Source organism: Drosophila subpulchrella, chromosome 2L, assembly GCF_014743375.2.
Source record: "Drosophila subpulchrella strain 33 F10 #4 breed RU33 chromosome 2L, RU_Dsub_v1.1 Primary Assembly, whole genome shotgun sequence".
Lineage (NCBI taxonomy): Eukaryota > Metazoa > Arthropoda > Insecta > Diptera > Drosophilidae > Drosophila > Drosophila subpulchrella.
In genome coordinates this window covers 4,886,364-4,914,345 of record NC_050610.1, presented here as the reverse complement: position 1 = coordinate 4,914,345, position 27,982 = coordinate 4,886,364, and the positions used below count along the sequence as shown (strand labels likewise).

The following is a 27,982-nucleotide window of genomic DNA, read 5'->3' as shown; positions in this document are numbered from 1 at the left end:
CTACGATTAGGATAACAACAAAGTGATCCTCTTTGGTCAATCTTTATATCATCTTACAGATGGTTTTATCAGTAAATAAAGTAGGTAAACTCATAACTGCTTTTAGTCATATAACATTTATTAAGGACGTCACTTGTGCCATTGTATTTTGTTGTATATAAATTATTCAATCACCTAATGGACGGTTCAACCAAATATCACTTTTAAATCAAGTGCATTTCGCAAAAAAATAAAATATTTTATCTACAGCTCTGAAGTGGGATCAGTAGCTGCCTTTACCAGATCACCTTCTAGGTGATCTTGCGGGACCTTTTCTCGCTGCTCCTCATTTCCAGCGATGCTGCCAGCCGGCTCATCCTCTTCTGGGTCCTTATCAACCGGGGAACCCGTAGTCAACTGAGCCACCTCCTCCTCCACCGGTGTTCCTGTGGTGACGTCCTTAGTTGCCCCGCCTGATTCCCAGTACTGCATCACCTGCAGAATCCTGGGCTGAATCGAACGCCTGGCACTGATGGCCCAGATCAAGTCCATGTGGTTCCACTTGCGGTACAAATGGTTCTCCACCACATTGGGGAGAAGTTTCGCCAACCGTTGAACATCCTCCACTGCCGAAAGATAGTCATTACTGCCGTAGTAGAGGGCCACCGGAGCAGTAATCCTTTCCAGGCGGTAATCCGGAGGAGTGAGGCGTCCGTAAAGCCGTTGGTTCTCCTTGGGATCGTAGTCGTACTGACAGAAGCGATCTGAGTTCTGCAGTTGGATGTAGTGGAGGGGTTGTTTGATATTGCAGCCGCCGGGAATATGACCCATCACCACCGGAAACATGGTCTGCAAAAATGAGTATTATATAGGGATCACAAAGGGAGTAATGATCCAATACCAACCATATTTTGCTCCTCCCGATTCTTTCCCACAATCTGCCAATAGAAGCGCATACAAGTCTTCAGCAAGGCGGCGGAGGAAATACACTGGTTAAGATACAGGGAAGAGTGTGGAAATAGCTCAAAGTTTTCACCAAACATGTTGATTCCCATGCGGGCCATTCCCAGGAGTGGAGCCTTCATATGCTTCATAAAGGCCACAGGGGCCAGAGCGCTCATCAAATGGATCTTGGAGTTGTACTGCGGTCTACTCGAAGCCATCACAAAGAACGAGGTTGTTCCCTGGGAGTGGCCAAAGTAGCTCAGCTTTTGGTATCCTGTTTTTTCCAGTACCCCATCGATCATGGCCGGCAGATCGTACATCCCTATCTCGTGCCACGAGAAGCTCCAGTAAGCCTTGTCCGTATTCGGATTGAGTTTCAAATGGCCCTTGGAGTAGCGATTACCACGGACATTGCCCATCCAGACATCGTATCCGTTGGCGTACAGAAAGTAACCCAGGCCACTGTGAGGACCCATCACAATCCAGGTGGAAGAGGTGTCCTCCAGGCCGTGAACCAATAGCACTGGCTTGGCCCCAGGTCGGGGAATGCGATGGAGGGTCAGGACATATTTATCTTCCGTGGTCACCTGATGGGTTTCCGCTGGATGCTTGTACTTCTCCAGCAGTTGTATCTATAGAGAGTTGAGTCAGCAAGATCCCAATGAAATACATCCAGAACTAACCGTATTCAGTTGGGCGTCCTCAATCACACTCGCTGGAAAGGTATCCTCCACGAATCCACCCAAAACCGTAGACCCACAGGGCGAATAAGCCCCGAGCACTGCGAGAAACCAGATCGCGTGTCGCATGGCGTTCGATCCGTGACTAAATCGAACTCAGTCCGAACTCACTGCCCACTAAAGCGCTGTAATTAGTACGGACTTTTGCTTTTGACTTTTTTTTTGGCTTATCATATAATCGAAACTTGGCCAGCTCATTTTCAGTTGTATGTGACAGAAAACGTTCAATAGCTCCCTCAAATTGGAGAAAATAAAAATGTTTTCGAAAAATATGGTCAAAGTTCAGTGTGATCAGTGGCGTTAATTGCAGCAATCTGCACTCATTTAATAAGCTATAGGTAACTGAGTTTTTATGACAATAAATCAGCTGGAACGGCTAGATCAGATACCTTCATTGGCTTTTAATAACTCTGTTAAAGCGTAGTTTTTAAAACTTCCATTAATTATAGGCTTTGCACTTATCTCTTTCAGCTTAAAATAAAAAAGCGACAAAATAAATAAATAAGTTATTAAGCTGTAATTTAAAAATAAATATATTCTAGCAAAATTAAAAGTATTTATATATGGATATATATGGATAATATTTGTTAGGTACAATTTAATAGCTAAGAAAAAATATATTTAAGTTTTAAGTCCTTACTAACAACACTATTGTGTCAACCGGCACTGTGCGTCCTATTTTCAAGGCCCTTGATTTGAGTGCATCTATATTGCCCACCACCGACCAAATCAAAGCGCTTTCCTTTTAATCAGATTTGCCTCGCCACTTCGAAAAGCGTATGATCCTAGAAATGTTTGCCGGCTTAATTGGAAAATTTAATTTTTAATTCAGTTGTGGAGTGGACCGTGTCCACTTGGCAAACATTTCAATCGTCCCTTTCATTGCCTACGTCATCGCTTTCTTTTTTCGCAATTGATTGGCAAAAATTGATTTCGGCTTCTGCATAAAATATTTGCCGCTCCTTTATTTGCAGCAACTGCTGTCACGGCGACGACTGACAGGCTGACAAAGCGGCGTGGACGGAGCGGAATCCTTTCCAGCCCCGGGCCGTGTCCGGATTTTCGATTCGGATTCTGATTCGGATCCGGCGCCGATGCCGGGATAGGCCTCATGTGAATGCGACGGTGCCGGCCAACGTTTCGACATTTGACAAATAACTTAATTCGGCGTTGTCACCACATGTTGGCCATGTCGACATGGGCGGAGGGTGGATCAGGCGGATCAGGATGGAGCTGGGTGGTGTGGCAGCCTTGGCAACTTGACATCTCATGGCATGCGGGCCCATGTGGGCGTGGTGGTTCGGGGTCGGGGATTCGGTGTGCACAGTGGGATGGGCTGTGGCTTTGCACAAGTCAGTTGGAAGGATGTTCAAGTTGAAGCCTCGGTTTTGTGCTCGACTGGCGAGAACTTCAATGGTCTAAGCCTCGGGGCTGCCTTTAAAATTAATTTGCTAAACTTATCAATTGGGATATCCTTGTATTAGGAAAGTGTTACAAAAATGTACCTTATAAAAGGTGAAATGCAGGAAAATGAATTATTTTTCAGTTAGTTATACTCGTTACTAGTAGAGTTAAAGGGTATAGTGTATTCGGGAAAGTATGTAACAGGTAGAGGGAAGAGTTTCCGACCCTAAGTATTTATTTATAAGAAAACTTTATAAAAGGCAAAATAAGTTCGATATAGTCGCCCTAGGGGATGTCCAATGGACATTGTCCATATACTACGTAAGCATTTGTTGTTAGGCAAAATCTTACCGTTGTGAAACAAATACATTTTTGGTTTGGTTTGATTACATATGGAAAGGGATGTTAAAAAAGCGCCACAAAAGTTAATAGACAGCCCTTACGTAATCATAATTCTCGCCTTTTTATACCCCCTTTTACCCTCTACGTAGTCATTTTTCCAAACGAAAAATGTGTTTATTTCAAAACAGTTGGATGACATCAAGTGATTACGTAATTTATGAGAAGCTCGTTAAGGGTTTTTGGAAATGTAATATAAATGTAGGTTATTATTCCTTAAGTGTAAGGGCAGAGCAACTGTTTTAGGTAGTACCCCTGACTTTAATCATATTTATCAAATAATGTCAGATTTACAGTGCTATCTGGATTACTTTATGATAACATAAGACACCTTTTTGTATTAATTTGGAGTTTTTGTGACTCATGATACTTCCCCCAGAGAAAAATCGTTGCCCTTTTAACCCACTTTTCACAGCACCAAAATTTAGCTGTCAGCTGTGTTACCCAATTTCCTGGTCTCACCTTAAAAGGTGGACCAGTCGAGGAGGCGGTTCCTTTAAGTCCCGACGCGTGCCACGACAATTAGCCATTGGCCTGCTTGCCAATGGATTTGTGTTATTACTGTGCCAACTGCCAATCACACGACAATCAACAGGCCGAAAGCGTGTTGCAACTTGCAGTCCACCGAAGTGCAGGCCAGGAAACCCGCTTGGCCAACAATGAAAACGAGACCAATCAATTGGCCTGGGAGCCCTTAGTGGGAGCTGTGCTGAGACAATGGGAGCACAGCTCTCAGCCTTAAATGCCTAGAGCAACTAGCCGGCTACACTGGGAAAATAAATTGGAAGGAAGCACAAAAACTAAACTTAATCAATTAAATTAAATTACCAAAGATAAATTAGCCTTTTTTAAAAATTTTAAACAAAGATAGGTGACAAACGAAATGGCCTTAAGACACTTGCTTGCTGTCTTTAAGGCCTTTTTGACACTTGCTTGGACTTAGACCAACGGACTGGATTTATTTTATAAGGTCGTGCTCAAATAAACATGATATATGATATGATACATGATAAATATATATTTTCTTAAGGTTGTCATGTCTTTTTAAAAAAGGACAGAGATACTTACAAAACTATTGAGGTAATTTAGTTGTATTACAATGGTGTAATATCTAATATTTGATAATACGGTTACTTGTAAGTAGGATTTAATTACTTACCTTTAAAATGTTCTATTAATTTTTTTTATTTTCTGTTTGCTTTTATTAAATGTAGAGCAAATCTGTTCGAGTGTTCGATGCCCGAAGCTCGTTAGTGGCAGCATCTGGCGTGGCTGAGATTATGATCAGTATTGTTCGCCTGTCGTGGGCTCACATTAGCCGCAGCAGTTGCTCAAATCCACCTCAGTCGCCCCATCGAGGAACCCCTTTATGTTGGCCACGCACGTGACTTTTAATCACGCGCGCATAAAATTGCATGCGAAATCTTTGTCTTGGCCGAAAGCAGCAACTGCTTCCGAGTTTTTGGCTCATTACGGCGCCAGAGAAATAAAAGTGCGTGAAGCCTAAGTGAAAAAGTGGCCGTGGCGAAAAAAGGTCAGCCTGTGAAACTTTACGACTTTAGCGAAGTTTTTGGACCTGAGCCAGAAGAGGACTATATTCCTTTGGCCAGTCAAAGGAACAACTTCCGCTTTAGCAGAGGTTAAAGTCAAGTGTGGGCCAGACAAGTTGGGTCGGGGTCGCCATATTGCACTCACTTCCAAAAGGCTTCTGAATGGAGCACAGGGAGAAAAAAGGATGGGTTTGAATATTCCACATTTTAAAACCAATTAAGCTAATATTGAGATATAAAATAAAATATTTTTTGTTTTTTTAAGCATGAACAATTCCTTCTTTGGAACTAGACATTAAATTGCGAATTTTTAAGATAAAGACGTCAAGACTTCAAATTTGTTTCTAAACGTAAATTTTCTATGTAAAAATCAGATAATTTCAAATGTTTATTAATTAGGCAAAAGTAAACAATTGGCGAGAATATAGCCAATTTACCATAAATTAAAAAATCACAAAAGGCTTTAAATTGTTTTAAATGTCTTGTAAAAATTTTTGACAACTACCACATCAGAATGAATATTTATAAGCCCTCTATAATATAAAACCTATAATAATTACATTTTTATTGCTAAAGTTCAGTTTTCGTTCTACCATTTTGATAATCTTTCAGGTTCATTTTGTAACCGAAAGAAGTTTATAATCACTATCTTTTAAAATAGAAATAAATGTTTTCTGTGCGCCCAACTTGACTCTGGGCCAATTACAACTCGTTTTTTAGCTGTCAGCCCCACTCAACTGCCCCTGGCCACGCCCACTCGCTGTAAAAGGGGATCCCGCCCCCGTTTTGTCTGCGTTTTGTAATTACTTTTGTGCACGTGCCACAGTACATGGATCTGGATCTGCCTTTAAAATGTGTTTCTGCAGTGCGACAAGTTCAGGGTCAGAGTCGGTGAATGTCTGCCAGTTTCAGCCATTCGCCCGAGTTTAATATTTAAGTTTTGCAGAATAGCCCTGCACTTGTGGAGCAAATGAGTGAAAATGAAATATAAGCTAATAAATATTAAAATTAAATGCGATTTATGGTTCCCATACCTAAGAAAGACATCAGAAAGCAAGGACATCGATTTTGCTGCTTCCCTATGATGTGTTAATTTCTGACAATAAAAAGTATGACGCTCTTTTTATTAATTACGTCATTATTTGCGTATTGTCATGGGCCAGAAATATCTGGAGCCGCAGAGTCCTGTCGCCGGCCATCAACAAACTGAACGAGTGATAAAGGATTACAGTTGACAGCGGCAATGTTCGCGGAATTGATTAATTTATGGAAAACGAGAAGACTTTCAGATGCGAGGCAAGGATGATTTTCCACACTGGCCAACAAGATTGAGGTCGAAAGCAAACAGGGTCATTCGATTTCTGAATATATGTGAACTGTTTACGACCAACTGAAGCGCTTTCCTGCAGCTCTGTGTCACTTTTCAGCTTTGCAAAAGATGCATCGCTATTTAATTTAATGTGATTCGTAATTTGCAGCCATAAATTAATTGAATTAAGCCCATTTAATGAAAACTTGTTTGTACGACTAATTGCGCCCAAAGGAGAGGGCACGAATCGAGCTGATGTCACGATTGATTTGGTTTGATTTGTGTGCAAATCCAAAGGGAATGGGACACTAAATGATTGAGTTTCTTTATCAAAAAAGGACGGAGAAATATTTTCAAACGTAAAATGTAATTTGTTAACAATAAATGCTTGTAAATGTTAAGCTTAAAATAAAATGTTCTCCCAACCCATAATTCAATTTTCTATGAAAAAATCAATCTTCAATTTTAGGCATGACGAATGTGAAACTAATGATTTACCCCCTATATTGCATCTCAACAATCATTAACATGTCAACTGCCAAAACAGAAGAAATATCCTTTTACTACAAATCCCTTGAGCTAAAGTAAAGGCATTGCAATTTATTTCTTTGCATGACCGTTATGGAACATTCTATAAATATATTACATGGCCAACGCTTTGCCCATTTCATTATCAGTATCTGGCAAGGACTCCATGCTGCGAAGGCAGCACGGAAAATAAATGTAATGTGCTGTAGTCCTTTTCATTACGATAATGAAATATTTCAAGAGCAGTTTATGGGGATTACTTACTTAAATGTGCGAGGCGCATGCAAAAAGTGGATACCGTAGTCCGGACAACCGTGAAAACACGGCGTAAAATCCACTGAGTAAATGGGGCGGGGAAGGGTAAGGGGCAGGATAGGCAGCGAAAAAGGACATGCGTGCAAATATAATCGGCGAGGCAAAAGCCGCAACTATAACACGAGCCGTAGCGTCGAGCACGCCAAGGAAGGGGCATAATTATGGCATTATCACACATCCACATGCAAGACCCCCACCACGCGGGCCCACCCACGGAAAACTAACGATAATCAATTGAGAAATGGCTATAATGAAGTGGCGCAACCAAAGGGTTCGCCACCACAGCGCTTAGCTCTACACTTAAATAATACCGAAGGACGAGGAATCAGTCATTTTTTGGGTACCGAATGTACGTCGTAGCATTTCCAGCATTTTATCAATCATTTCTTTAAGAGCCAACGTTTATCAATTTAATTCTTCAATAGATTCTACAATAATATTCCGAGCTGATTTTAAAATATCATACCATATTCATGAACATTTATATGAAAACAATTAAGATTTTTAACCATCTATATAATCTTAAGGTAAATAAAATTCAGTTTGGTGCTAGCTTGATTAAAAAAATGCATCTCCTTCTTAGAAATTCTCGATTCTTTTTTAGGTTTTCTTTCCTCCAGTGTAATTTCCGTGTGGTAGTGGCCTGGCGGTAAGCACTTCATTTCGCCTGTAGTCCCTCTTGAAGCCCTCTCCCCGCTTTGGTGCGAGGGGCGTGTCGCACAAAAACGCCTAGCCAGCAATCTACTGATAGCGTGTGTGCCCGCCAAACGCTCATTGACCAGCCCCTAACCCACAACCTCTATCCGTATAGCCCCTATCCCCCGATTCCCGACAAATGTGCTAAGTATACGTTGGCCAGAGAGATAAACATGGCCAACACACACGCACGGTCCAAAGCCGCCGACCACAGAGGGGTTTGGATGTGTGAGTGCGACTCATTCATGACAACGTCCATCATAATTCATTGGGTATTGAGCTGGGTCCTGTGGCTGGGTTCGACCCCTTAACTGCATTGTAATGAAATTAGCATACACAAGACAAAGTTGCCAGTCGCGCATTCAGCGATAATTGAGTTTAGAATTAGGGATACACTTGGAAAACATGGAAAATGCTATATTTCTTAACAAATTTAGCAGTATTCCTTCCGTCTTGTACGATTACAGTATTTGTTCTGCTAACACCTTGTAAATATAAAAATAGTTCCTTTTTTCTTAAAACTAATACAACTATAGAAATTGGTTCTCTGTACAGCAGAGGTATTTAAAAAGGGCAGGGCATTGAAATGCAAATGCAGTCAGTCGACTGACTGATGGACAAAGAGACTGACAGGAAACGGGTCGCAGCTTCGTGGGCTCAGCTGGGTTAATTTCAGCCCAGGTTAACCCATGATGACACCGCCACCGAAACAAAGACACGCCTCGGGCAGCAGGAACCAGGAACCTGGAACCAGAAGCCATAAGCCAGGAGAGGGAGCCGCACAAATGGCAACCTATTTTCCAAAGCCGCTGCCGCATCTAATTTATGCCAAGAGCAATCGCAACTGCCAATGCCGCCTTATAAACGAGGTGAACTTTTCGCTCTGCCCAGAAGTTCAGAGGGCAATAAACTGCGCGGCTTGTTTATTGTTTAGTGGGTCCAACAAATAATCCCACGGAAGTTTAAGCCTGAAAGAGCTTAAAGCAGTGGTTGGTTTTATGTAGAACTATTTAAGGAACAGTTTAAAAGGGTAAGCATGAAATCGTTTTTAAATTAAGATTGTTTGTACTTGAGGGGTTTTTCCCTGAGTTTATGTATGTGGTTATGTATGTGTGAAGGTGGTTATTGCACTATCATCCAAGTTTTAGTTTTGTTATTTACATTTTTCCGAGTTTTTGCAAGCATTATCTGATCTCTTTTCAATTGCGCTCTTTTTTCAGATTCCTGGCCCTTTTTCCTCTCCAAAATCAACATTCAAAACGTTCTGCCGACTGTTTTGGACAAAGCGTTTGTTAGGACAATCCCTCCTTTCCATCCAAAGGACTCCACCGTTCGGGAATACAAAACCTCCTGGCAAGTGTCACTTAAAGGCATATCGTTTGTTTTTTCTTCCCCGAATTCTTTTTAGCGAAACTGCAATTCGAGAAATGCAGCCAACTTTTTTCTGCCAGTACCAAAACACTTTTCTTTCGTTCATTTCGGCTCTCAGTCCCTCCCCGCGCTTTCAATTTGTGTGTACATAAATTTCGAAATGGACTTCTCGTGTTGGGGCCCCCGACAGCAGCAGAAAAAGAAATGTTTAAAAAAATGCGAGCAAAAAGCGGAGAAAAATAAATAAAAATTGGGTGGACCGGCGTGGGGAAAGCCCGAAAGAAATGGCGTGCGGAAACAAGTGGCCATGACTGCAGGAACAACAACAACGACAGCTGGAGATAGTGTTCCACGAGAAAACTGCATAAATAACGCAACAAAGACCCTGGACAAACGCCAATCGAAAGTTGCGTTCTGGGTGTATGAAAAATTTACGAGGCTTGGTTCGAAAATGCCCGCCAAGAAATTTAGAAGTTCGTAAATTGTGCCACGGAATTTGAATATATTTAAAAGCGCTACAATTTCGACAATGTGGGCTAAATTCCTAGCATTCAACTCGATTGTAGGTATAACTTAAAGCGTTGACCAAAGGGGCAAAGCTTTTCCTTTGATTGTGTGGCGATTTCCTTGGCCAATGGAGCATGAAATTACAGAGGGAAGTGGCAATCGAAGGAGCTGTACTTGTGTGAACATGGAAATGCTCACATAACCATGCAACACACCACACTGGGAAAGTACGATTGCTTTGCAGACCTTAAAGAATATGTAAAAAGATTTTTACACATTTTTGTTACAGTGAATTTTTTTATCAAAAGTCTGTCCTCAAAGGTTTTTTTTCTGTTCCCTAACCTTTTTTGTTTAAAAATAATATAACTAGTTTTAAGAGAATGCAAGAAATATTATTTTTATCAGGGGTGCCTCACAAATCAATAATTTTATGTGTCTAAAAGTATGCAACAATATATTTTAAGCTCAAAAGCACAATGAATTAGGCCAGAAAGACGACTATATTTTACTTACTGCATAGTTTTATAGATCTTAAAAAACATTCAAAAGCAAATCAATCAAAAAAATGGTGTAACACTACATCAAATATTTCTGCCAGTGCACTAAAGTTCAAATGTTAAAATCTTCATACCACTTAAGACTGCTTCGAGTTCCGCTTGAGTGGAAAAGGGTCCGGTTCAGAATTGACCTTAGCTCAGGAGCAACTGAGAGAGGCGGGAGTCACACCAATTGCGATTGACTGGGAAACCGGAAAGTGTCCATCAGGCGTGACTCGCGAGGTGAGGAGCACTGGGAATCCGAACGGAATGCCATAAAATCTAATAAAATAAAGAGCAATCATATCAAGGCGATGCGCGACTGACGTCGATTTCCGCAGTTGAATCACTAATTGAAAATGCTCGTGACGGAATCCGATAGCCAATGGCATCCAAATTCAGGCCATAAAGGGTGAAATCGCTCGTTAGCCCTCCACATGACCGTTAAGTGTCTGGGCACAACCTGATTCCCGGGCACAACATATGCTTATATGGCCTGGCTGTGGGCTCCAGTGTCATCATTACCATGACTAGGATTACGATTACTGTCATCGTCATGTCATCACAAACACACGCAGACTTAGCGAGCGTCTTTATGGCTTTTGGCGCTGAAATGATAAGGAAAGTTTTTGCAGAACATTTCCCGGACGGGGCTTATGTCCATGCTGGAAACATATGGCATATTGCCAGGCGAAACATTTAATGGTCTGCAAAATGGCCGGGGCAGGGACATTAAAAGTTGCTTAACCTTCATTAGGCGCCCGATTCGGAGTCCGACTGACAGCGAGATGAAATTTAATATGTGTCAGGACCTGTCGAGGGGCTTAATGCCCCATTTGTGCAGGGGCGCAGTGCATCCAAATTATATGCCTGGAAAAAATAAAACAAATCTCCGCCAGTTGGCGTGGTGCTTTAATCAGGAAAGGGGCCGAAAGGGGTGCGGCTTTAAGGGGGGCGCAAGGACACTAGGCAGTCAAACTCGATTTTGCAGCTTGTTTCACGGTACAACGACCACGCCCACCGCCCCCAGCCCATTAGAGGCGCTAATGCGGCGACATGGCATTATCCTTCTTCCTTTCGCGACTTCTTTCCCGACTTTTCAGACCGCGGCTGCACTCTCCTTGGGTATTTTGATAATCAAATTTGCGCAAACAAGCGAGTGGCGTGAATTTGCCAACGCCACCGGAACAAGGACGAAACAAGGAATAGGGATAATAACGGTTGTGCTTCGTGCACTCTTGCAATTAGATTGGCGAAACTTCAGGAACTCTCCTTTACCCAATGTGCTTTAAGTTCCTTTAGCTACTTTCAATATTTTGTTAAGTATTTATGGATTAACACCTTTACACATAATTATAATTATTAAAGATTACTAACCAACTAAATTTACTTAACTTAAGAAACATGGGTCACATACAATTTTGTTTTCCATGTTAAAGGAAAAAATTAGTGTATAGCAAAAAAAGTTTTTTTTTTTAAGTTGTCTTTATAGTGGTTCCTAACAAAATACTTTCTGATTCTGTAGCGTTTAGTCACTTTGGATGTTAAGATCTGGTGAATCCTATGTACATACTTTGGTTGAAAAGAATGCCGCACAAAATTTGTATTTAGGAGCTACACCACTGGCTCAGGAACCCAAATACATTCAAGGATCAGCCACTGTAAATGATGTATGGATAAAGTGCATTATCAAATTTGTATTTCTTAATACACTAAGTTTCTGCTCGTTATGAAAGAACGAAATATAATAGACTTAGCTTTGGTAGGAATATCCATAACTTTTTAATTTCATGGTGTTTTATCTGCGAACCTATAAAAGGCTGTGGTTCGCTCTTCTATTTAAAGTCGGTTTATCTCCAAAATGCGGATTGGTTGCTATTGCGTGTTCTTTGTGCTTTCGGTGATTGGTAGAGTGGTGCAATCCTTCGTCCACCATCCAATAGTGCCTGCGGTTCAAAGTTTATCGGACATTCGTATAGCCGTCAAAAATTCAAAAAATATTTCTCTTAAAGATTCTATAACGAAGGCGGTTAAAAAAATGTCCCACGAGGAAATACGACAAATTATAGAAGAGAAAGCCTTAGGGGCCCCAGAAGGAAAAACGCAGGCTCAAATATTAGAAGAAGTTTACACACAGATTGAATCGCAAGCAAAGGAGGTGGCGCTTCTCCAAGCGAGTTTGCAAGCGATACTTAAATCACAGGCTCAAGCAGAGGCTCAAGAACAGGCTCAATCACAGACTGAATCACAAGCTCAATCAGAAAGGCAAGCTCTAACTCAACATGAAGCGCTGGCACAACTAGAGCTAGCTAAAGCACAAGCTCTAGAGCAAGAGATAGCGCTAACTGAGCTTGAATCAAAATTACTGGCTCAAGCTTTATTACTGACTTATTCAGGAGCAGGGTCACCGGCTCAGTCACAAGCTCAATCACAGGCCCAGTTACAGGCTCAAACACAAGAGCAGGATCAATCAAGTGAACAATTCCAACAAATAGAGGAAGCTCGAGTCCTGATTGAACATGAACTCACAGAGCTGGGTGAGGCACAAAATCTAATTATGGAAAAACTTAAATACCAAACATCAGCACTACCACAAGCGATTGCTATTGGGCCTCGAACATGTAATCGATGCCAGGAAACGCATAGCTTTTCACAACAGGACATCCAAATGGACTCCAAGCTGCAGACAGTAAGTAATCCCATTGATAGACTGCCGTAGCTATACCCAAAGTTTCCATCGTTCGATAGGATGCCTTGATCCAGAAGTATGGTTATCCATCAGAGACCCACTACGCGAACACAGAGGATAGATACAGAGTCTGTTTGCATCGAATTCCCCGGCCAGGAGCCACGCCTGTCATGTTGGTCCACGGCCTGATGGGCAGCTCAGCCTCTTGGGTGCAATTCGGTCCATCTTCCGGCCTGGCCTACATCCTCTACCGGAAGGGCTTCGACGTCTGGATGCTCAATACCAGGGGCAACGTATACTCGCAGGAGCGTGGCAGAGGTCACGAGAGCGACCAGAATTACTGGGACTTTTCCTTCCACGAGATCGGCCTCTACGACATACCGGCTGCCATCGATCTCATCCTCGGCCAGACCAACCAGCCTAGCATTCAGTACATTGGTCACTCGCAGGGCTCCACTGTTTTCTTTGCGATGTGCAGCTTAAGACCCATCTACGCCGCCAAGGTGAAGCTCATGCAGTCCCTGTCCCCAACTGTCATCATGAAAGGACTCCGCAGCCCAGTACTTAAGTTCATGGGCATTTTCAAGGGTGGCTTTAGGGTGAGTACACAGAAAACAAGGAAGAACGCTATAGTCGAGTACCTCGACTATTAGATACCCGTTACTCAGCTAAAGGGACCAAAGGGAAATGGAGATATGCAAGCAGCAAAGCGAGATTGAAATGCGCCACCTATCGGCGGTAGACAGATTTAAGCGTTATGGGCGTTAGAGTGGGCGTGGCAAATTTTTTTTTTGGGTCAATCGATAGGTATTGACGAGACCAATACAGTTCAGTTAAAATTTTGTATCTAGCATGAAAATTGTGGGCGCCACAGCCTTGGGCGGTTTGTGGGCGTTAGAAAGGGCGTGGCATATTTTCGTAACAAACTTGCGCTGCGCACAAAGCTACGGAATCTAAATCTGTGATCCCAATTCTCTATCCTTGATAGTTTCCGAGATATCCACGTTCATATTTACGATTTTTTGAAGTTTGTGGGCGGTTTGTGGGCGTTCAAGTGGGCGTGGCAATTTTTTTTTGAGTCAATCGATAGGTATTGATAAGATCTATACATTTCATTTAAAATTTTTGTTCTAGCATCAAAACTGTAGGATCCACAGTTTTGGGCGGTTTGTGGGCGTTAGAGTGGGCGTGGCACTCTTTTGAAACAAACTTGCGCTGCGCAGGAATCTCAGGAATCTGCATGCCTAATCCCAGTATTGTAGCTCTTATAGTTTCCAAGATCTCAGCGTTCATACGGACAGACGGACAGACGGACAGACGGACAGACGGACATGGCTAGATCGACTCGGCTAGTGATCCTGATCAAGAATATATATACTTTATGGGGTCGGAAACGCTTCCTTCTGCCTGTTACATACTTTCCGACGAATCTAGTATACCCTTTTACTCTACGAGTAACGGGTATAATTATAACATAATGATCAATTTGATAGTCCAAAGTTGTCAAGTATCATGTAAAAAAGCGAGAAAAGAGCGGGAATGCGTATAAAAATGAATCTAAGTTAGAGCCAGACAGCCTTATTCAATGCTCTCGGAAATAGAAAAAAAAGAGAAGAAAGCTTGATGGCGGTCATATCAAAGTTATACGCCGGTATCTAGATAGAATAATTACTGAATTTTATTAAATCGATTAACACATCTCATAAATTTTTTAATTTCCATGTGATTTTAATATAACAGATAATTTTCTTTTATAACAGATGCTGTTGAATCTTATCGGCGGCTACAAGATCTCTCTGAAGAACAAGCTCATCGATCGGTTCCGTCAGCACATCTGTCCAGCCTCCGTACTCACCAGTCGCATCTGCGCCATCTTTGAATTCGTGGTCTGCGGCTTCAACTGGCAGAGTTTCAATCGGGTGGGAAATTGATATATGTTTTTTGTAGATTCCTTGAGGTAATGCAATTCATCGTTTTCTAGACTCTCAGCCCCATTGTGGAAGGCCACGCCTCGCAAGGTTGCTCCGCCAAGCAGCTCCATCACTTGGCCCAGATGCAGGGCAAAAATGCTTTCCAATATTACGACTATGGGCTTCTCCGGAATCGTTTGCATTATCAATCCTTACGTCCGCCCCGCTACAACCTTTCGCTTGTGACCAGCAAGGTGGCGCTCCACCACGGCGGAGGCGACTGGTTGGGATCCGAATCCGATGTGACCCAGCTCCAGCAGAGTTTGCCCAACTGCATCGAAAAGAGGAAGGTGGGAGGCGAGGACTTTTCACACTTCGACTTTACGATCTCGCAGGACGTTCGACCTCTGGTCTATGATCGCGTCATTGACCTTTGCGGTACATACCGTTAGACGTTGAAACGATAACTTACTAAGGAAATAATAGAAATGCTGTTGGCAGTTTGGCTTTGCCACATCCCAAATCGATAAAAGATTTATTTTTTGTTTGGCTCTGAACAGATTACAAAATATTTTACAATAATAAATTTACATTATCAGGCGTGCTCCAATTTTCACTTTAGTTTCGCGTTTTTAGAACAACTTTTCGATTTCGATTTTACGTGCTCTGGTTTTCGTAAAGTTTTTGTTATCGTTTCGTCATCGGACTGTTTAACTTTCTCACCGTTTCTACCTACTTAGACAAATGTTTGTATATGCGACGATACATTTACCGGGTCACAAAATATTATATTATAATCTAGTTTGCCACTAATGAATACTGTGAAGGTGGCAAATTAATGTAAGTGAACCAATTTTTTTCGTTTGCTATTAAGAACGATTTTAGGTAAAAAAAACCTTTTACCTTTTCATAACGCAATAGAAAAATTTGTCGTTTTAAAAACATACAAAATTGCGTTTTTCGTAAAGCGAAGCACCAATTTTTGCGTTTTGGAAAGTAAAACGAAAAAATGTGAAAGTGAAAAACGGAGCCTGGCTGTATATTATAATATCTTTTGAGTATTACATAATATGTGTCAATTATTGCCAGTTATTGGCCTGCATAAGTTCCCCGACTATTAAATACTCCTTACTTAGCTAAAAAGGATGTGAAAGAGCTGGAGACATGCAAGCAACAAAGCGGCTGTTTCCGAAATTGCATCTGAGCGTCATCTAGCGGCGGCTACATTAATTGCTCATCAATTTTTAAACAAAGGTATGATTTGAAAGCTTTTTGGCATCTTGGTATTAACAAATTTCGATTTAAAATTAAACAAAATCTTAAAGAATGTGGGCGCCAGACAAATTTGAGCGTGATGGGCGCTAAAGTGGCGTTCCACCTTGGGATAAAAACATGCGTTGAATCAGGAGATCCCAAGATCACTAATATAAATAAACCAATATTTTCTGTAAAATAATATAATGTATAATAATAATACATTAATATGCACCTTAAATACGAGGAAAAATATATTTACCGTCAGTCTCCAAAAAATAAAACCAGGATAACAAAGTTTTTAAGAGTTATACAAGGCTGTTTTGTGTGCTTGTAACCTTTGTTGAACTCCTATTTAGTGATGCAACACTAGAATGTTAAGCAGTTTATCTGCGGATAAAAATTCTACTTCAAGCATGGTTATTTTAATTTCAAGGTTCTTCAACACCAAACCTATAAAAGGGGTCTGATCGATTCGCTCTCTAAAGTGAGCTTAGCACCGGGATGACAATAGTTCTTGATCTCGCGATCTGTGTCTTCCTTTTACTTGGTACTATCGTACCCAGCAAGTGTGAGATGCGGGATCCATATATAGACCATCTGTTTCAACTGCGAACTGGAACGGATGAACAGTCGCTGTCCCATATTCAGGTAAAAACTATAATGCAAAAAAGTTTCATTTCAACTGGACGTGCAATATTATCTGACAATTTAATATCAGAACATTGGAAATGGAGGTCCACATTTGGAAAGCTCTGCACAGTCGCAATCGCAGTTGCAGGTAAAAACTATAATGCAAAAATGTTTTTTTTTAATCTGGAGGCTCAATATTATCTGGTTATTTAATATTAGAACATTGAAACTGGCAATCCACATCTAGAAAGCTCTGCACAGTCACAATTGCAGGTAAAAACTGTAATGCAAAAAGTATTATTTAGTGTGGAGGCTCAATATATCCTGATAATTTAATATTAGAACATTGGAACTGACGGTTCACATCTGAAAGGTTCTGCACAGTCGCAATCGCATTTGCAGGTAAAAACTATAATGCAAAAATGTTTTTTTTTAATCTGGAGGCTCAATATCATCTGATAATTTAATATTAGAGCATTGGAAGTGGCGGTGCACATCTGGAAAGCTTAACAAGGAAGTTGCAATCGCAGTCACATATTGGATTTCTAACTAATCTCCGGGAACCAAATATTCGACCTCTGGTCTTACAACCAAAGCCTCAACAGGAAATAACACAAGAGGAAGTACAAGCAAGTCCACAGGACTTAAATCCTCAATTCAACATAATTGATTCTGAGACAAACAAAAATCCTTCCATCGACATTACCAACCAATTAATTAATTCGATTCAGTTGCAGTTACAGTCACAGATCAATTCACTAAAACAGTCCCTTATACAGCAACCCGTCATTGATCAAATAACTCCAACGGATTCAAGCCCTTTAATTGATAGAGGTGGTTTACCATCACAGCGAACTAAGTATGTGATTGTTCCCTCCACATTCGAGATAAGAAGGCTGAATTCAGCTCCCCAATACTTGGTAATTCCTCGTTGGCTAAGAAGAAGACGCCAAAGAGCGTTAGTGATTTTTCCCAGACCAGGCGGATTACAGCCAGCCAATGTAAAAACTTCACCTCAGTTAAATTTAAATCGTCAGCAATCAAATTCTGAACAGTTGTTTCTTGATGGTTCACTAATACCACAATCCAAGTATTATATTTTAGCTCCTTTCGAACCGAAAAAATATAATTCTAGCGTTGATATAATTGATAAAAATGATTTAAAGGCTGCATACTTGACTTACTATCAAAAACAGACTGCCAATAGAATTGCTGAATTGGAAAGAAAGTTACAGGAACTAAAGACCAAAAACCTTTTAAGCCCTATAATTTCGGCGCCGGATACCCAGCCTCAGCCGACTCAGGGCAACGAACAGTCGTCAAATTTACTGTCTAAACTAAATTCCCAGTTACAGTTCCAACTACAGTCTCACTTACGGTCCCAGTTAAAGCCTTTAAGATCTTTGCCCCAGAGACAGTCCCAATCGCAGTCATCAAGATCACTTTCCCAAACACAGTCCCAGTTGAATTCACTGTACCAAATAAAGCCACAGCAAAACTCACTTTCATCACTATCACTGTCCCAGAGACAGTCACAGTTACAGTCCTTATCGCTGTGGCCAGGATCACTTTCCCAAGCACAGTCCCAGTTGTCCCAAATACAGTCACAGTTAAACTCACATACATCAGGATCACTGTCCCAGAGACAGTCGCAGTTACAGTCCCTATCGCTGTCCCCAGGATCACTTTCCCAAACACAGTCCCAGTTGAATTCACATTCTTCTGGACTACTGTCCCAAATACAGTCACAGTTAAACTCACATACATCAGGATCACTGTCCCAGAGACAGTCGCAGTTACAGTCCCTATCGCTGTCCCCAGGATCACTTTCCCAAACACAGTCCCAGTTGAATTCACATTCTTCTGGACTACTGTCCCAAATACAGTCACAGTTAAACTCACATCCATCAGGATCACTGTCCCAGCGACAGTCGCAGTTACAGTCCCTATCGCTGTCACCAGGATCACTTTCCCAAGCACAGTCCCAGTTGAATTCACAGTCTTCTGGGTCACTGTCCGAAACACAGTCACAGTTAAACTCACATACATCAGGATCCCTGTCCCTGAAACAGTCGCAGTTACAGTCCCTATCGCTGTCCCCAGGATCACTATCCCAAGCACAGTCCCAGTTGAATTCACAGTCTTCTGGGTCACTGTCCGAAACACAGTCACAGTTAAACTCACATACATCAGGATCACTGTCCCTGAGACAGTCGCAGTTACAGTCCCTATCGCTGTCACCAGGATCACTTTCCCAAACACAGTCTCAGTTGAATTCACAGTCTTCTGGGCCACTGTCCCAAATAAAGTCACAGTTAAACTCCCATCCATCAGGATCACTGTCCCAGAGACAGACGCAGTCACAGTCTCTATCGCTGTCACCAGGATCACTTTCCCAAGCACAGTCCCAGTTGAATTCACATTCTTCTAGACTACTGTCCCAAATACAGTCACAGTTAAGCTCACATTTATTAAGATCACTGTCCCAGAAACAGTCACAGTTACAGTCCCTAACGCTGTCGCCAGGATCACTTTCCCAAAGGCAGTCCCAAGTGAACTCACAGTCTTCTGGACCACTGTCCCAAACACAGTACCAGCTAAACTCAGATTCATCAGGATCACTGTCCCAGAGACAGTCCCAGTTGAATTCACATTCTTCTGGACTACTGTCCCAACTACAGTCACAGTTAAACTCACATTTATCAGGATCACTGTCCCAAAGACAGTCGCAGTTACAGTCCCTGTCGCTGTCACCAGGATCACTATCCGAAACACAGTCCCAGTTGAATTCACAGTCTTCTGGACCACTGTCCCAAATAAAGTCACAGTTAAACTCACATCCATCAGGATCACTGTCCCAGAGACAATCGCAGTTACAGTCCCTATCGCTGTCACCAAGATCACATTCCCAAACACAGTCCCAGTTGAATTCACAGTCTTCTGGGCCACTGTCCCAAATAAAGTCACCGTTAAACACACATCCATCAGGATCACTGTCCCAGAGACAGACGCAGTCACAGTCTCTATCGCTGTCACCAGGATCACTTTCCCAAGCACAGTACCAGTTGAATTCACATTCTTCTAGACTTCTGTCCCAAATACAGTCACAGTTAAGCTCAGATTTATTAAGATCACTGTCCCAGAAACAGTCACAGTTACAGTCCCTATCGCTGTCGCCAGGATCAATTTCCCAAAGACAGTCCCAAGTGAACTCACAGTCTTCTGGACCACTGTCCCAAACTCAGTCACAGCTAAACTCAGATTCATCAGGATCACTGTCCCAGAGACAGTCCCAGTTGAATTCACATTCGTCTGGACTACTGTCCCAACTACAGTCACAGTTAAACTCACATTTATCAGGATCACTGTCCCAGAGACAGTCGCAGTTACAGTCCCTATCGCTGTTACCAGGATCACTATCCCAAACACAGTCCCAGTTGAATTCACAGTCTTTTGGACCACTGTCCCAAATACAGTCACAGTTAAACTCACAGATAAACTCAGGATCACTGTCCCAGAGACAGTCGCAGTTACAGTCCCTATCGCTGTCACCAGGATCACTTTCCCAAACACAGTCCCAGTTGAATTCACATTCTTCTGGACTACTGTCCCAAATACAGTCACAGCTAAACTCACATCCATCAGGATCACTGTCCCAGAGACAGTCGCAGTTACAGTCCCTATCGCTGTCACCAGGATCACATTCCCAAACAGAGTCTCAGTTGAATTCACATTCGTCTTCTCAGTTATCAGACTCACTGTCCCAAATACAGTCACAGTTACAGTCCCAATCGCAATCACATTTAAGAGAACAGAACCCTGCAGTTTCATTCATTCCATATGGCTCCCTGCTACCGCGACGTTCCCCTTTACCAGTCTCTTCGCCTGAACCAAAAGCAGTTTTGCAAACAGATCTTTTTAAAAATGCTAAAATCAGCGTGATTACTTCTGAGTACAAAATATACAGCCCACCCAAATACCACTCCCAGACGGACATCTTGGATGACTCCAAGCTGACAACGGTCAGTAAATATTTTCCGTCCAGTTCTTAGATGACTCCTATACCCTTTAAAACATAGGTGCACCTGATTGAAAAGTACGGCTATCCATCGGAAACCCACTTTGTGAACTCTGACGATGGCTACAAGCTCTGTGTGCATCGTATTCCCCGTCCTGGAGCCAAGCCTGTCCTACTGGTTCACGGTCTGATGTCCAGTTCCGCCTCGTGGGTGGAATTGGGACCCAAGAACGGACTGGCTTACATCCTGTACCGAAAGGGTTACGACGTCTGGATGCTGAATACCAGAGGCAACAAATACTCTAGGGAGCAAACTGGTCCTCGCAAGAAACCGCGGAAGTACTGGAACTTCTCCTTCCATGAAATCGGCAAATATGATGTACCAGCTACAATTGATCTTATCCTCAAGCGCACCAACGAGCCGAAGCTCCAATACATTGGGCACTCACAGGGCTCCACCGTATTCTTTGTGATGTGCAGTGAAAATCCGAAGTATGCCAATAAGGTGCAGCTCATGCAGGCCCTTTCCCCAACGGTTTACCTGCAGGAGAACCGTAGTCCAGTGCTTAAGTTCATTAGCATGTTCAAAGGAAAGTATTCGGTAAGTAGAATTTATCGCAAAGTATTTTATAACAGGGGGTTGTGCTTTGTCAAGCTGCCGGAAAGTATACTTTGAAAAATATAAATTGCATTGCGTACTTTTAAACAGTGTTTGTAGAGATTTCAATCTGCTGCTAATTTACAGTAACTTTGTATAAAATATTTATTTGGTTATCCTATCTACTGATTGCCTTTGTAGATGCTGTTGAACCTTTTGGGGGGCTATGAGATCTCGGCGAAAACGAAGCTCATAGAGCAGTTCCGCCAGCACATTTGCTCCACCTCTGAACTAGCCAGTCAAATCTGCGCCATCTTCGACTTTGTGCTCTGCGGATTCGACTGGAAGAGCTTTAATAAGGTGGGACCAGATGTTCTTTAGTGCGAGGTCTACAGAACTGCTTTATATTTCAGACGCTAACCCCCATTGTGGCGGCCCACGCCTCCCAAGGAGCCTCTGCCAAGCAGATCTACCACTACGCACAGCTGCAGGGTGACCAGAACTTCCAGCATTTCGATCACGGACCGGTCCTGAATCGGGTTCGTTACGAGTCCAGCGCTCCACCAGTCTACAATCTCTCGCAGACGACCACCAAGGTGGTGATCCACCATGGCGGAGGAGACTGGCTGGGATCCGACTCGGATGTGAGCCGGCTGCAGCAGAGCCTGCCCAATCTCGTCGAGAGCCGGAAGGTGAACTACGATGGCTTCTCCCACTTTGACTTTACGCTCTCGAAGGATGTCCGGCCGCTGGTCTACAGCCACGTCATTCGCCACTTGTCAGTTCAGCTACCAGGATAGGCAAGATGCGGGAATTACTCTCAGCAAACGGTTAAGAAATGTAGAGTTTTAGTAAAGCAAAATTGTTAACGTTTTCAGGGACTTTTCATAAATGTTATTAAATTACATCACTGTAGTTACTGACTGGTTAAGCATTGTTCAAGAAGTCTGGGTGATTATGAAATGGCTTAAAAAATAGGGAGATGCATTTTTCCAACCATAACCGAAACCAAAATAGTAACAAAATTCTTCCACATTTTTACCACTTTTAACGAAGGTTCCTCTGGGGATCTGGCCATCAATTTACTTGCTCTGAGCCTTTACCATTGGCATCACTCACCGTAGGAAAAGAAATCAATGCTTACGAGCAGCGACGGAAATTTGCATATTCCTGGCCCCAAGCGCTTCCATAAATATCACATCCTGAACGCATATTTACACGCCGCGAGGCCAAGTTTTCAAATTAAGTTTGCAATCGAAATGAGGCGAATGGAAGCCAGGACCAAGCTTTAAATTGCTCACGTGTGTGACACATTTCTTTCGGCAGAGTCACGACAATGACGAAAAGCGGAAGCGGAAACGCGAAATGTGAAAAATGCGCAGAGCAAACAAAAGAGGGCTGAGGGGGTGCGACATCGGGGGTGGTGGAACGTGTCGCTTAACAGCCCCACGTACGCAGCCCTGAAGGCACAAGCCGCCCCGAATTCTCCACCACAACTGCCAGCCTAGCTTTTTTATGTGCCCGGTTTTGTCTATTTTCTATTTTTGTTTAGGTTGCTCATATTTAGTTGTCTTTTAGTATATACTAATACAAGTACTAAGTACTGTCTTTGGCCACCCAATTAGTCAACTCGAAACTTAAGCGCTATTATCTGGGAATGCTGTTTTCCCGAAAATGGTTTTTGGGTGCAGAAGATTCAGGGATAACTATAGGTCCGAATAGATTAGGTGGCCCAAACTTGTATTTAGTTAAGTGATTGTCGTCCTCGACAAAAAAGTGTTGGACAATTTCGATAACAAAAAGCGGTGGCATCTCAGATACGATTAGAGAACTTACTTATTTTTAATAGGATAATAAAATATTCCCCTTAAGCCCTCTTATTAACAGCAGTAGGATTCTTTTAAATTTTAAACACCTATATCAATATTAAAACCTTTTCATTTTAAACAACATCGAAGTGCGGGTAAACAATACAGGTTGACTATTATAACACTTTTAAGCCGGTCAAAATATAATATTAAGTATTACCAAAAATGCGATACCAGGTTTAATATATTTATCCGCCGTACGTCCACCGTTCTAGCTATTCTCAGTAATTTTTAGTTGGCAGCACTACTCCTCATGTGGTAGGCCCTACTGGGTGGGGCACATCCCACCGTAAGCCCAAAAGACCCGGCGTACGTGTGTTATTTAATGCTTATCTTTATCCTTTTCCCATTAGTGTTATTGATGTTGGCAGCGGGGGCTCGTTGTCAACCTGCTCCCGATTCCTCCCCACAGGTGCCCCTCCCGATAAACTTGCCCTGAGGCTAAGCGCTGACAATTGATGCCAAGGATACTCCAGCCAAATCACGCGCTAAACATTATTTTAATGTCCCCAGGCAGTCACATATGTGTATTTGAGTCGGCAGCTTTTCCCTCTTTGTTTCACATGCTGCGAGTTTGCGGGAATGTTTAAAGTCCTGCCAACTCAATTTCAGGAATTTGCGTGTGCGTGAAGAGGACCCTTGGGGGCAACCATTCACACCGGGTCGAGTGGGGTCGTGTCCTTGAAGGATTTAAGCATCAAATATAAATGATTCTTAAATTTCCGCGGAAAGCTGGATAGCAAAAACATGTAGAGTTGAACGGCAAGAAAATATGTAAATGCACAAATAGGATATGCATTGGTACACAGCTGATAAATTAAATGTTGAGTAATAAGAGTTCTTCAAAAGCTTCCAACACTTTTTTTTAGTTTTGGAAAAAATCCCACAAAAGGTATGGAAAATGCACCTCTGGGAACCTCCGTCTAGCAATCTCGGCTGGCCCTGACAAATTAATCTCTTTCATAGACAAGACCGGAAAGTAATTGTGTTTTGTTATGTAGCTTTCGACTGGTGGAGAAACCGTTCACACATTTTAAACACCGATTCCCAACAAATTCAAATGTTTTGCCAACATTTCGTATTAGAATAGTAGCACAAAACCTAAGAAGCGGTCGAGGAATTTTGCGCGACCCCAAGTGTACTAAAACCTTTCTGATTTCAACGACCACCGAGTTCTCTATTTTCTATGTAAAGCGACGAGCCAAATAAGTAAAAAAAAGCAGAGCAAATCCCACAATCGAACGAGGACCAGATGTGCTAGCCAAGAAACCAAGTCCGCAGCCAGTCCCAGACGAGTCCGAAAAACGCGAAGAAGAAGCCTTCAGCCAGTCAGTGAGTAAGAGAGCCCGGAAAGAAGTTTCCAGATAGAAGGACATGTGGTCCCACCAGTACAAGATGCGTCCGCAGATGCACTTGCCCGTCATCCACGAGCAGATCGCGATGCAGTGCGCCCGGAACATAGTGCGTGTGGCCTCCGCCTTACCGCAACCGCAGCCCCGCTGTCCATCCGGCCATGTGGCCGTGCTCGTGGAGCTGCGTCGCGTGGACGAGCCGACCGTGCACCGCTACCAGGTGAACGTGCCGCCCGCGGGCTGGCCGTCTGGTGATCCCCAGGGGTCGGAGGAACAGGAACCGGAGCGCTTCCAGCAGCTGGTGCTCCCCGGGACCCTGGAAACGATGGGCCACAAGATTCCTCAGCCGGAGCGACCTCCGTGCCCCATGCACGGCCATGCTATTCCAGACTCTGGCAATGCTCCCAAAATCTGGTCGCCGGACTCCGACTCTGGGCCACCTCCTCTGGTGATGACCCAGTGCTCCATGCACATGGTGAATGGCCAGAACCCTATGGAATTTGCCACCTTCAGTGAGCCCGTCGTGGCTGGCGATTCACCGGACGCCCTGAGGGCGCACTTTATGGCCAGTCTCTACCAGCAGCATCCCAGTCCCCTGAGCTACTCGGACCTCTGGGTGCAGGGAGAAGCTCTGGGACATCTTCCCCAACAGGAGACCGCACCCCAGCCTCCCATCCCGCAGCTCTGTTTGGGGGAGAGCAACGAGTATGTGGCCACCTCGGAGGCACAACGCATCAATGGGCTCAAGACAGCTCCGAAAAGACCTCCTGGAAACGGAAATGGAAATGGCAACGGAAACGGGAAAGGAATTGAGCCACATAGGATGGCCGAGCTGTGCCTGGACAGCAACGGGGACTACGTGCCCAATGAGCAGCTGCAGCGTCCTTTCAACAGCCACTGCTTGCAGGCGATCCCCAACGAAATGAGAAGGGAGCAGCCCTACAGTGGGCAACTTCAGAGCCACCAGGCGGAGTCGCCTCCCAACGGACTCAACGGCTACAAGGGCGAGCTCTGCGGCTATGGTTACATCGGCAACGATCCCGGCAAGCCCAAGAACGGCTACAAGGATCAGCCGATGGCGTTTTCGGAGCGAGGAAGTGTCCTGGGTCAGATGCAGGCACAGGACCCGAGTCAAATGATGGGTCGTGTGGCAATGATCGAGCCGCGCATTCGCCAGGTGGCGCCCATTGTCCCGCAAAACAACCCGTCCTTGCTCAGTCTACCAGGTGAGATGAAGAAACCAACTATTACAACTTCAAGATTAAATGCAAAATAGTTATATATAGTCTATAGCTTATTAAGAAGTCCTAAAAACCATAACCTTAACATTTTGGATCTGAAAAAAAACTGTCTTATTTAATTTAAATTAAATATTTAATTGCTAGTACCTGGAGCTCCTAATTTCTTTTCAATTTTTTTTTATTTTTATGATTCAGAAAATTTATAGCACAGCTTTTTCTTTGATAATTATATTTCAAGAGAAAAAAGATTGGACGTCGGATAAGATTTTTAATCCGTTTTTTTTTCGGATAGGTTACCTTTTTTTATAATACCAAAATTAGATTAGGCTCTGTTATGATTATGATAAAGCGATAACATTTTCTAGCCCAATCGTTTGAGGTTAAATATCGTGTTTTAGTAAGATAATTGCACATAAAATTTGACGGCTATATATTATATAAAAACGTAAACGTATTTAATTCTAATTTGCTTTTTTCATAATTATAACGACTTCGCATTTGTTCCTTCATCCGATATTTAGTCCTTTTAATTGTTTAACAAATGTGTAGATTTATTTTATATTGGTAACACACAAGGAAATGAGGCAAACCAATTATTCTTTTGACTCAAATATTATTATTAATATTGGTGTATTATCATTCCAATAATGATCACCTCCTCCCGCAGCAGTGACGGTGCCACCGGCGCCACCTCAGTCCTATCCTAGGGAGCTGCAGGAGCTCTTCCGCTGGAACTACTGCGCCCTGTGCCACACGGTCATGCGAACGCAGCGAAATGCGCTGGACCACTACGCGTCGCGGGCGCACGACCGCCGGCTCAGCTCCTGGCTGGTGCGGCAGAGCCCCACTGGCCATGCTGGACAGGCTGTGGGCGCCGTAGGCGTTTCAGAGGAGACGCTGCAGTACTTGCGCTCCGCCCGCCCGGCGGACTTCTACTGCGACCTGTGCGACCTCAAGCTGACCTCGGTGATGCACGCCGAGCAGCACTTCTGTGGGCGCCGCCACCGCATGGTGGCCCGCCAGATGACCAAGCCGAACGGAGAGGGCTTCTACGATCCGGAGGGCAAGTGGGTGCGCACGGACGCCAAGTTCCTGATGTGCGAGCTGTGCGACGTGAGCATCACCTCGGAGTCCCAGATGGCCATGCACATGGCGGGCGCCCGTCACCGGAGGCGGGTGCACTCCGTCTATGCGGCTGGGTGCGCCGAGGCCATGGCCCTGGGCGTGGGCATGAACGTGGGCATGAATGTGGGCATGGGCGTGGGCGTGGGTGTTGGTCTTGCCCCCTTCAATGGCGGCCAGGTGTACGGACTGAACGCCAACGGATCTCTGGCCCCCCTGAGGCCCATAGGCCTGCAGATCCTCCCAGCCCCGCAGCCACGTGCCATTGCCGATCCCGTGGCCGCCTACTTCTGCGAGGCATGCAACATCACGCTGAATCACCTGAAGTCGGTGAGGCAGCACGAGCAGGGACGCATGCATCGCCGCAATCTGCACCGGCTTCCGGGTCAACCGGTATTCTACGAGTGAGCTTGCGGATTGGGAGGGTGGGCGATATACTGGATGCAGCCACAAATAATATCAGCAGCCCGGAGTTCTGGAGATACCGCACCCACTCCCACCCACCGGCGGATATTCATGCTGAGCTGTGTGTTATTTGCAATTTATTTTTGATCATCTACCTTTTTTTTATGTTTTCTAGTAGTATAATAAATATCCCCAAAACCCCAAAGCCAATGGCAAATATCAAGGAAACTTATATTGCTTTTTTTATTTATTCTTATTTTTTTATTCTAATTTGGGAAATCTATTAAAAATGGAAAAACCAATAATTGGATAACTGAAATATACACAAAAAAATACTATAATAAATGGGCTAAAAAATGTAACAAATTGATTTACAAGTTGAATAAATTAATTTAATTAATTAGATGTCCGTAATCGTTTAATGAATCACCATTATTCATTGCATACTTGTGGGCTGACGTCGAAACCTTAGCAACATGTTGCTGCAACCTGCATGTTGCTGTCTCATCTTAAGGGGAAAGGATAGTGCAGAGATAGGTGAAAGGGATGGTAGGAGTTGTGAAGAAAGTGGTGAGGGGTTGTTGCTATGCAGAATGGGGGGTCAAAGAGAAAG

General features: G+C 43.4%; 4 protein-coding genes across 7 annotated transcripts; 3 read left to right on the top strand and 1 right to left on the bottom strand.

Annotated features, from left to right (window-relative positions):
- Positions 1-97: 97 nt before the first annotated feature.
- On the bottom strand, positions 98-10,534 carry LOC119547055 (lipase 1). 2 transcript variants are annotated; one of them, XM_037853733.1, is made up of 4 exons: positions 10,375-10,534; positions 1,608-2,135; positions 885-1,556; positions 98-828 (listed from the first exon to the last, which is right to left on the bottom strand). In XM_037853733.1, exons 2-4 carry the CDS (start codon positions 1,731-1,733, stop codon positions 244-246), a joined length of 1,383 nt encoding a protein of 460 aa, XP_037709661.1. In that variant the 5' UTR covers positions 1,734-2,135; positions 10,375-10,534; the 3' UTR covers positions 98-243. The 2 variants fall into 2 exon arrangements, with proteins under 2 accessions (XP_037709661.1, XP_037709662.1); XM_037853734.1 differs by having other exon boundaries at positions 1,608-1,789.
- A 1,596-nt stretch (positions 10,535-12,130) lies between these two features.
- LOC119548023 (lipase 1-like) lies at positions 12,131-15,499 on the top strand. Its single transcript, XM_037855096.1, has 4 exons — positions 12,131-12,968; positions 13,028-13,567; positions 14,729-14,887; positions 14,950-15,499. The coding sequence occupies exons 1-4, from the start codon at positions 12,141-12,143 to the stop codon at positions 15,328-15,330; spliced, it is 1,908 nt and encodes a 635-aa protein (XP_037711024.1). The 5' UTR covers positions 12,131-12,140; the 3' UTR covers positions 15,331-15,499.
- Positions 15,500-16,614: 1,115 nt separating this feature from the next.
- LOC119548022 (uro-adherence factor A) lies at positions 16,615-22,296 on the top strand. Of its 2 annotated transcripts, XM_037855094.1 has the most exons (9): positions 16,615-16,783; positions 16,854-16,913; positions 16,985-17,038; positions 17,108-17,167; positions 17,239-18,363; positions 18,505-20,787; positions 20,845-21,384; positions 21,583-21,741; positions 21,795-22,296. In XM_037855094.1, exons 1-9 carry the CDS (start codon positions 16,637-16,639, stop codon positions 22,179-22,181), a joined length of 4,815 nt encoding a protein of 1,604 aa, XP_037711022.1. In that variant the 5' UTR covers positions 16,615-16,636; the 3' UTR covers positions 22,182-22,296. The 2 variants fall into 2 exon arrangements, with proteins under 2 accessions (XP_037711022.1, XP_037711021.1); XM_037855093.1 differs by having other exon boundaries at positions 16,616-16,783; positions 17,239-20,787.
- Positions 22,297-24,212: 1,916 nt separating this feature from the next.
- Positions 24,213-27,573, top strand: LOC119546989. Of its 2 annotated transcripts, none has more exons than XM_037853645.1 (2): positions 24,213-25,827; positions 26,513-27,573. In XM_037853645.1, the coding sequence occupies exons 1-2, from the start codon at positions 24,624-24,626 to the stop codon at positions 27,370-27,372; spliced, it is 2,064 nt and encodes a 687-aa protein (XP_037709573.1). In that variant the 5' UTR covers positions 24,213-24,623; the 3' UTR covers positions 27,373-27,573. The 2 variants fall into 2 exon arrangements, with proteins under 2 accessions (XP_037709573.1, XP_037709572.1); XM_037853644.1 differs by having other exon boundaries at positions 26,510-27,573.
- The last annotated feature ends 409 nt before the right edge of the window (positions 27,574-27,982 follow it).

What these genes read in the sequence shown, in the direction of transcription:
- LOC119546989 (XM_037853644.1), top strand. Translation starts at nt 24,624, where the DNA reads ATGTGGTCCCACCAGTACAAGATGCGTCCGCAGATGCACTTGCCCGTC. An exon ending in GTCCTTGCTCAGTCTACCAG is followed by an intron (nt 25,828 to 26,509) that starts GTGAGATGAAGA and finishes CTCCTCCCGCAG; the next exon opens with CAGTGACGGTGCCACCGGCG.
- LOC119547055 (XM_037853733.1), bottom strand. Translation starts at nt 1,733, where the DNA reads ATGCGACACGCGATCTGGTTTCTCGCAGTGCTCGGGGCTTATTCGCCC. An exon ending in AGGACGCCCAACTGAATACG is followed by an intron (nt 1,557 to 1,607) that starts GTTAGTTCTGGA and finishes AACTCTCTATAG; the next exon opens with ATACAACTGCTGGAGAAGTA. An exon ending in ATCGGGAGGAGCAAAATATG is followed by an intron (nt 829 to 884) that starts GTTGGTATTGGA and finishes TCATTTTTGCAG; the next exon opens with ACCATGTTTCCGGTGGTGAT.
- LOC119548023 (XM_037855096.1), top strand. Translation starts at nt 12,141, where the DNA reads ATGCGGATTGGTTGCTATTGCGTGTTCTTTGTGCTTTCGGTGATTGGT. An exon ending in TGGACTCCAAGCTGCAGACA is followed by an intron (nt 12,969 to 13,027) that starts GTAAGTAATCCC and finishes ATCGTTCGATAG; the next exon opens with GATGCCTTGATCCAGAAGTA. An exon ending in ACTGGCAGAGTTTCAATCGG is followed by an intron (nt 14,888 to 14,949) that starts GTGGGAAATTGA and finishes ATCGTTTTCTAG; the next exon opens with ACTCTCAGCCCCATTGTGGA.
- LOC119548022 (XM_037855093.1), top strand. Translation starts at nt 16,637, where the DNA reads ATGACAATAGTTCTTGATCTCGCGATCTGTGTCTTCCTTTTACTTGGT. An exon ending in ATGACTCCAAGCTGACAACG is followed by an intron (nt 20,788 to 20,844) that starts GTCAGTAAATAT and finishes TTTAAAACATAG; the next exon opens with GTGCACCTGATTGAAAAGTA. An exon ending in ACTGGAAGAGCTTTAATAAG is followed by an intron (nt 21,742 to 21,794) that starts GTGGGACCAGAT and finishes TTTATATTTCAG; the next exon opens with ACGCTAACCCCCATTGTGGC.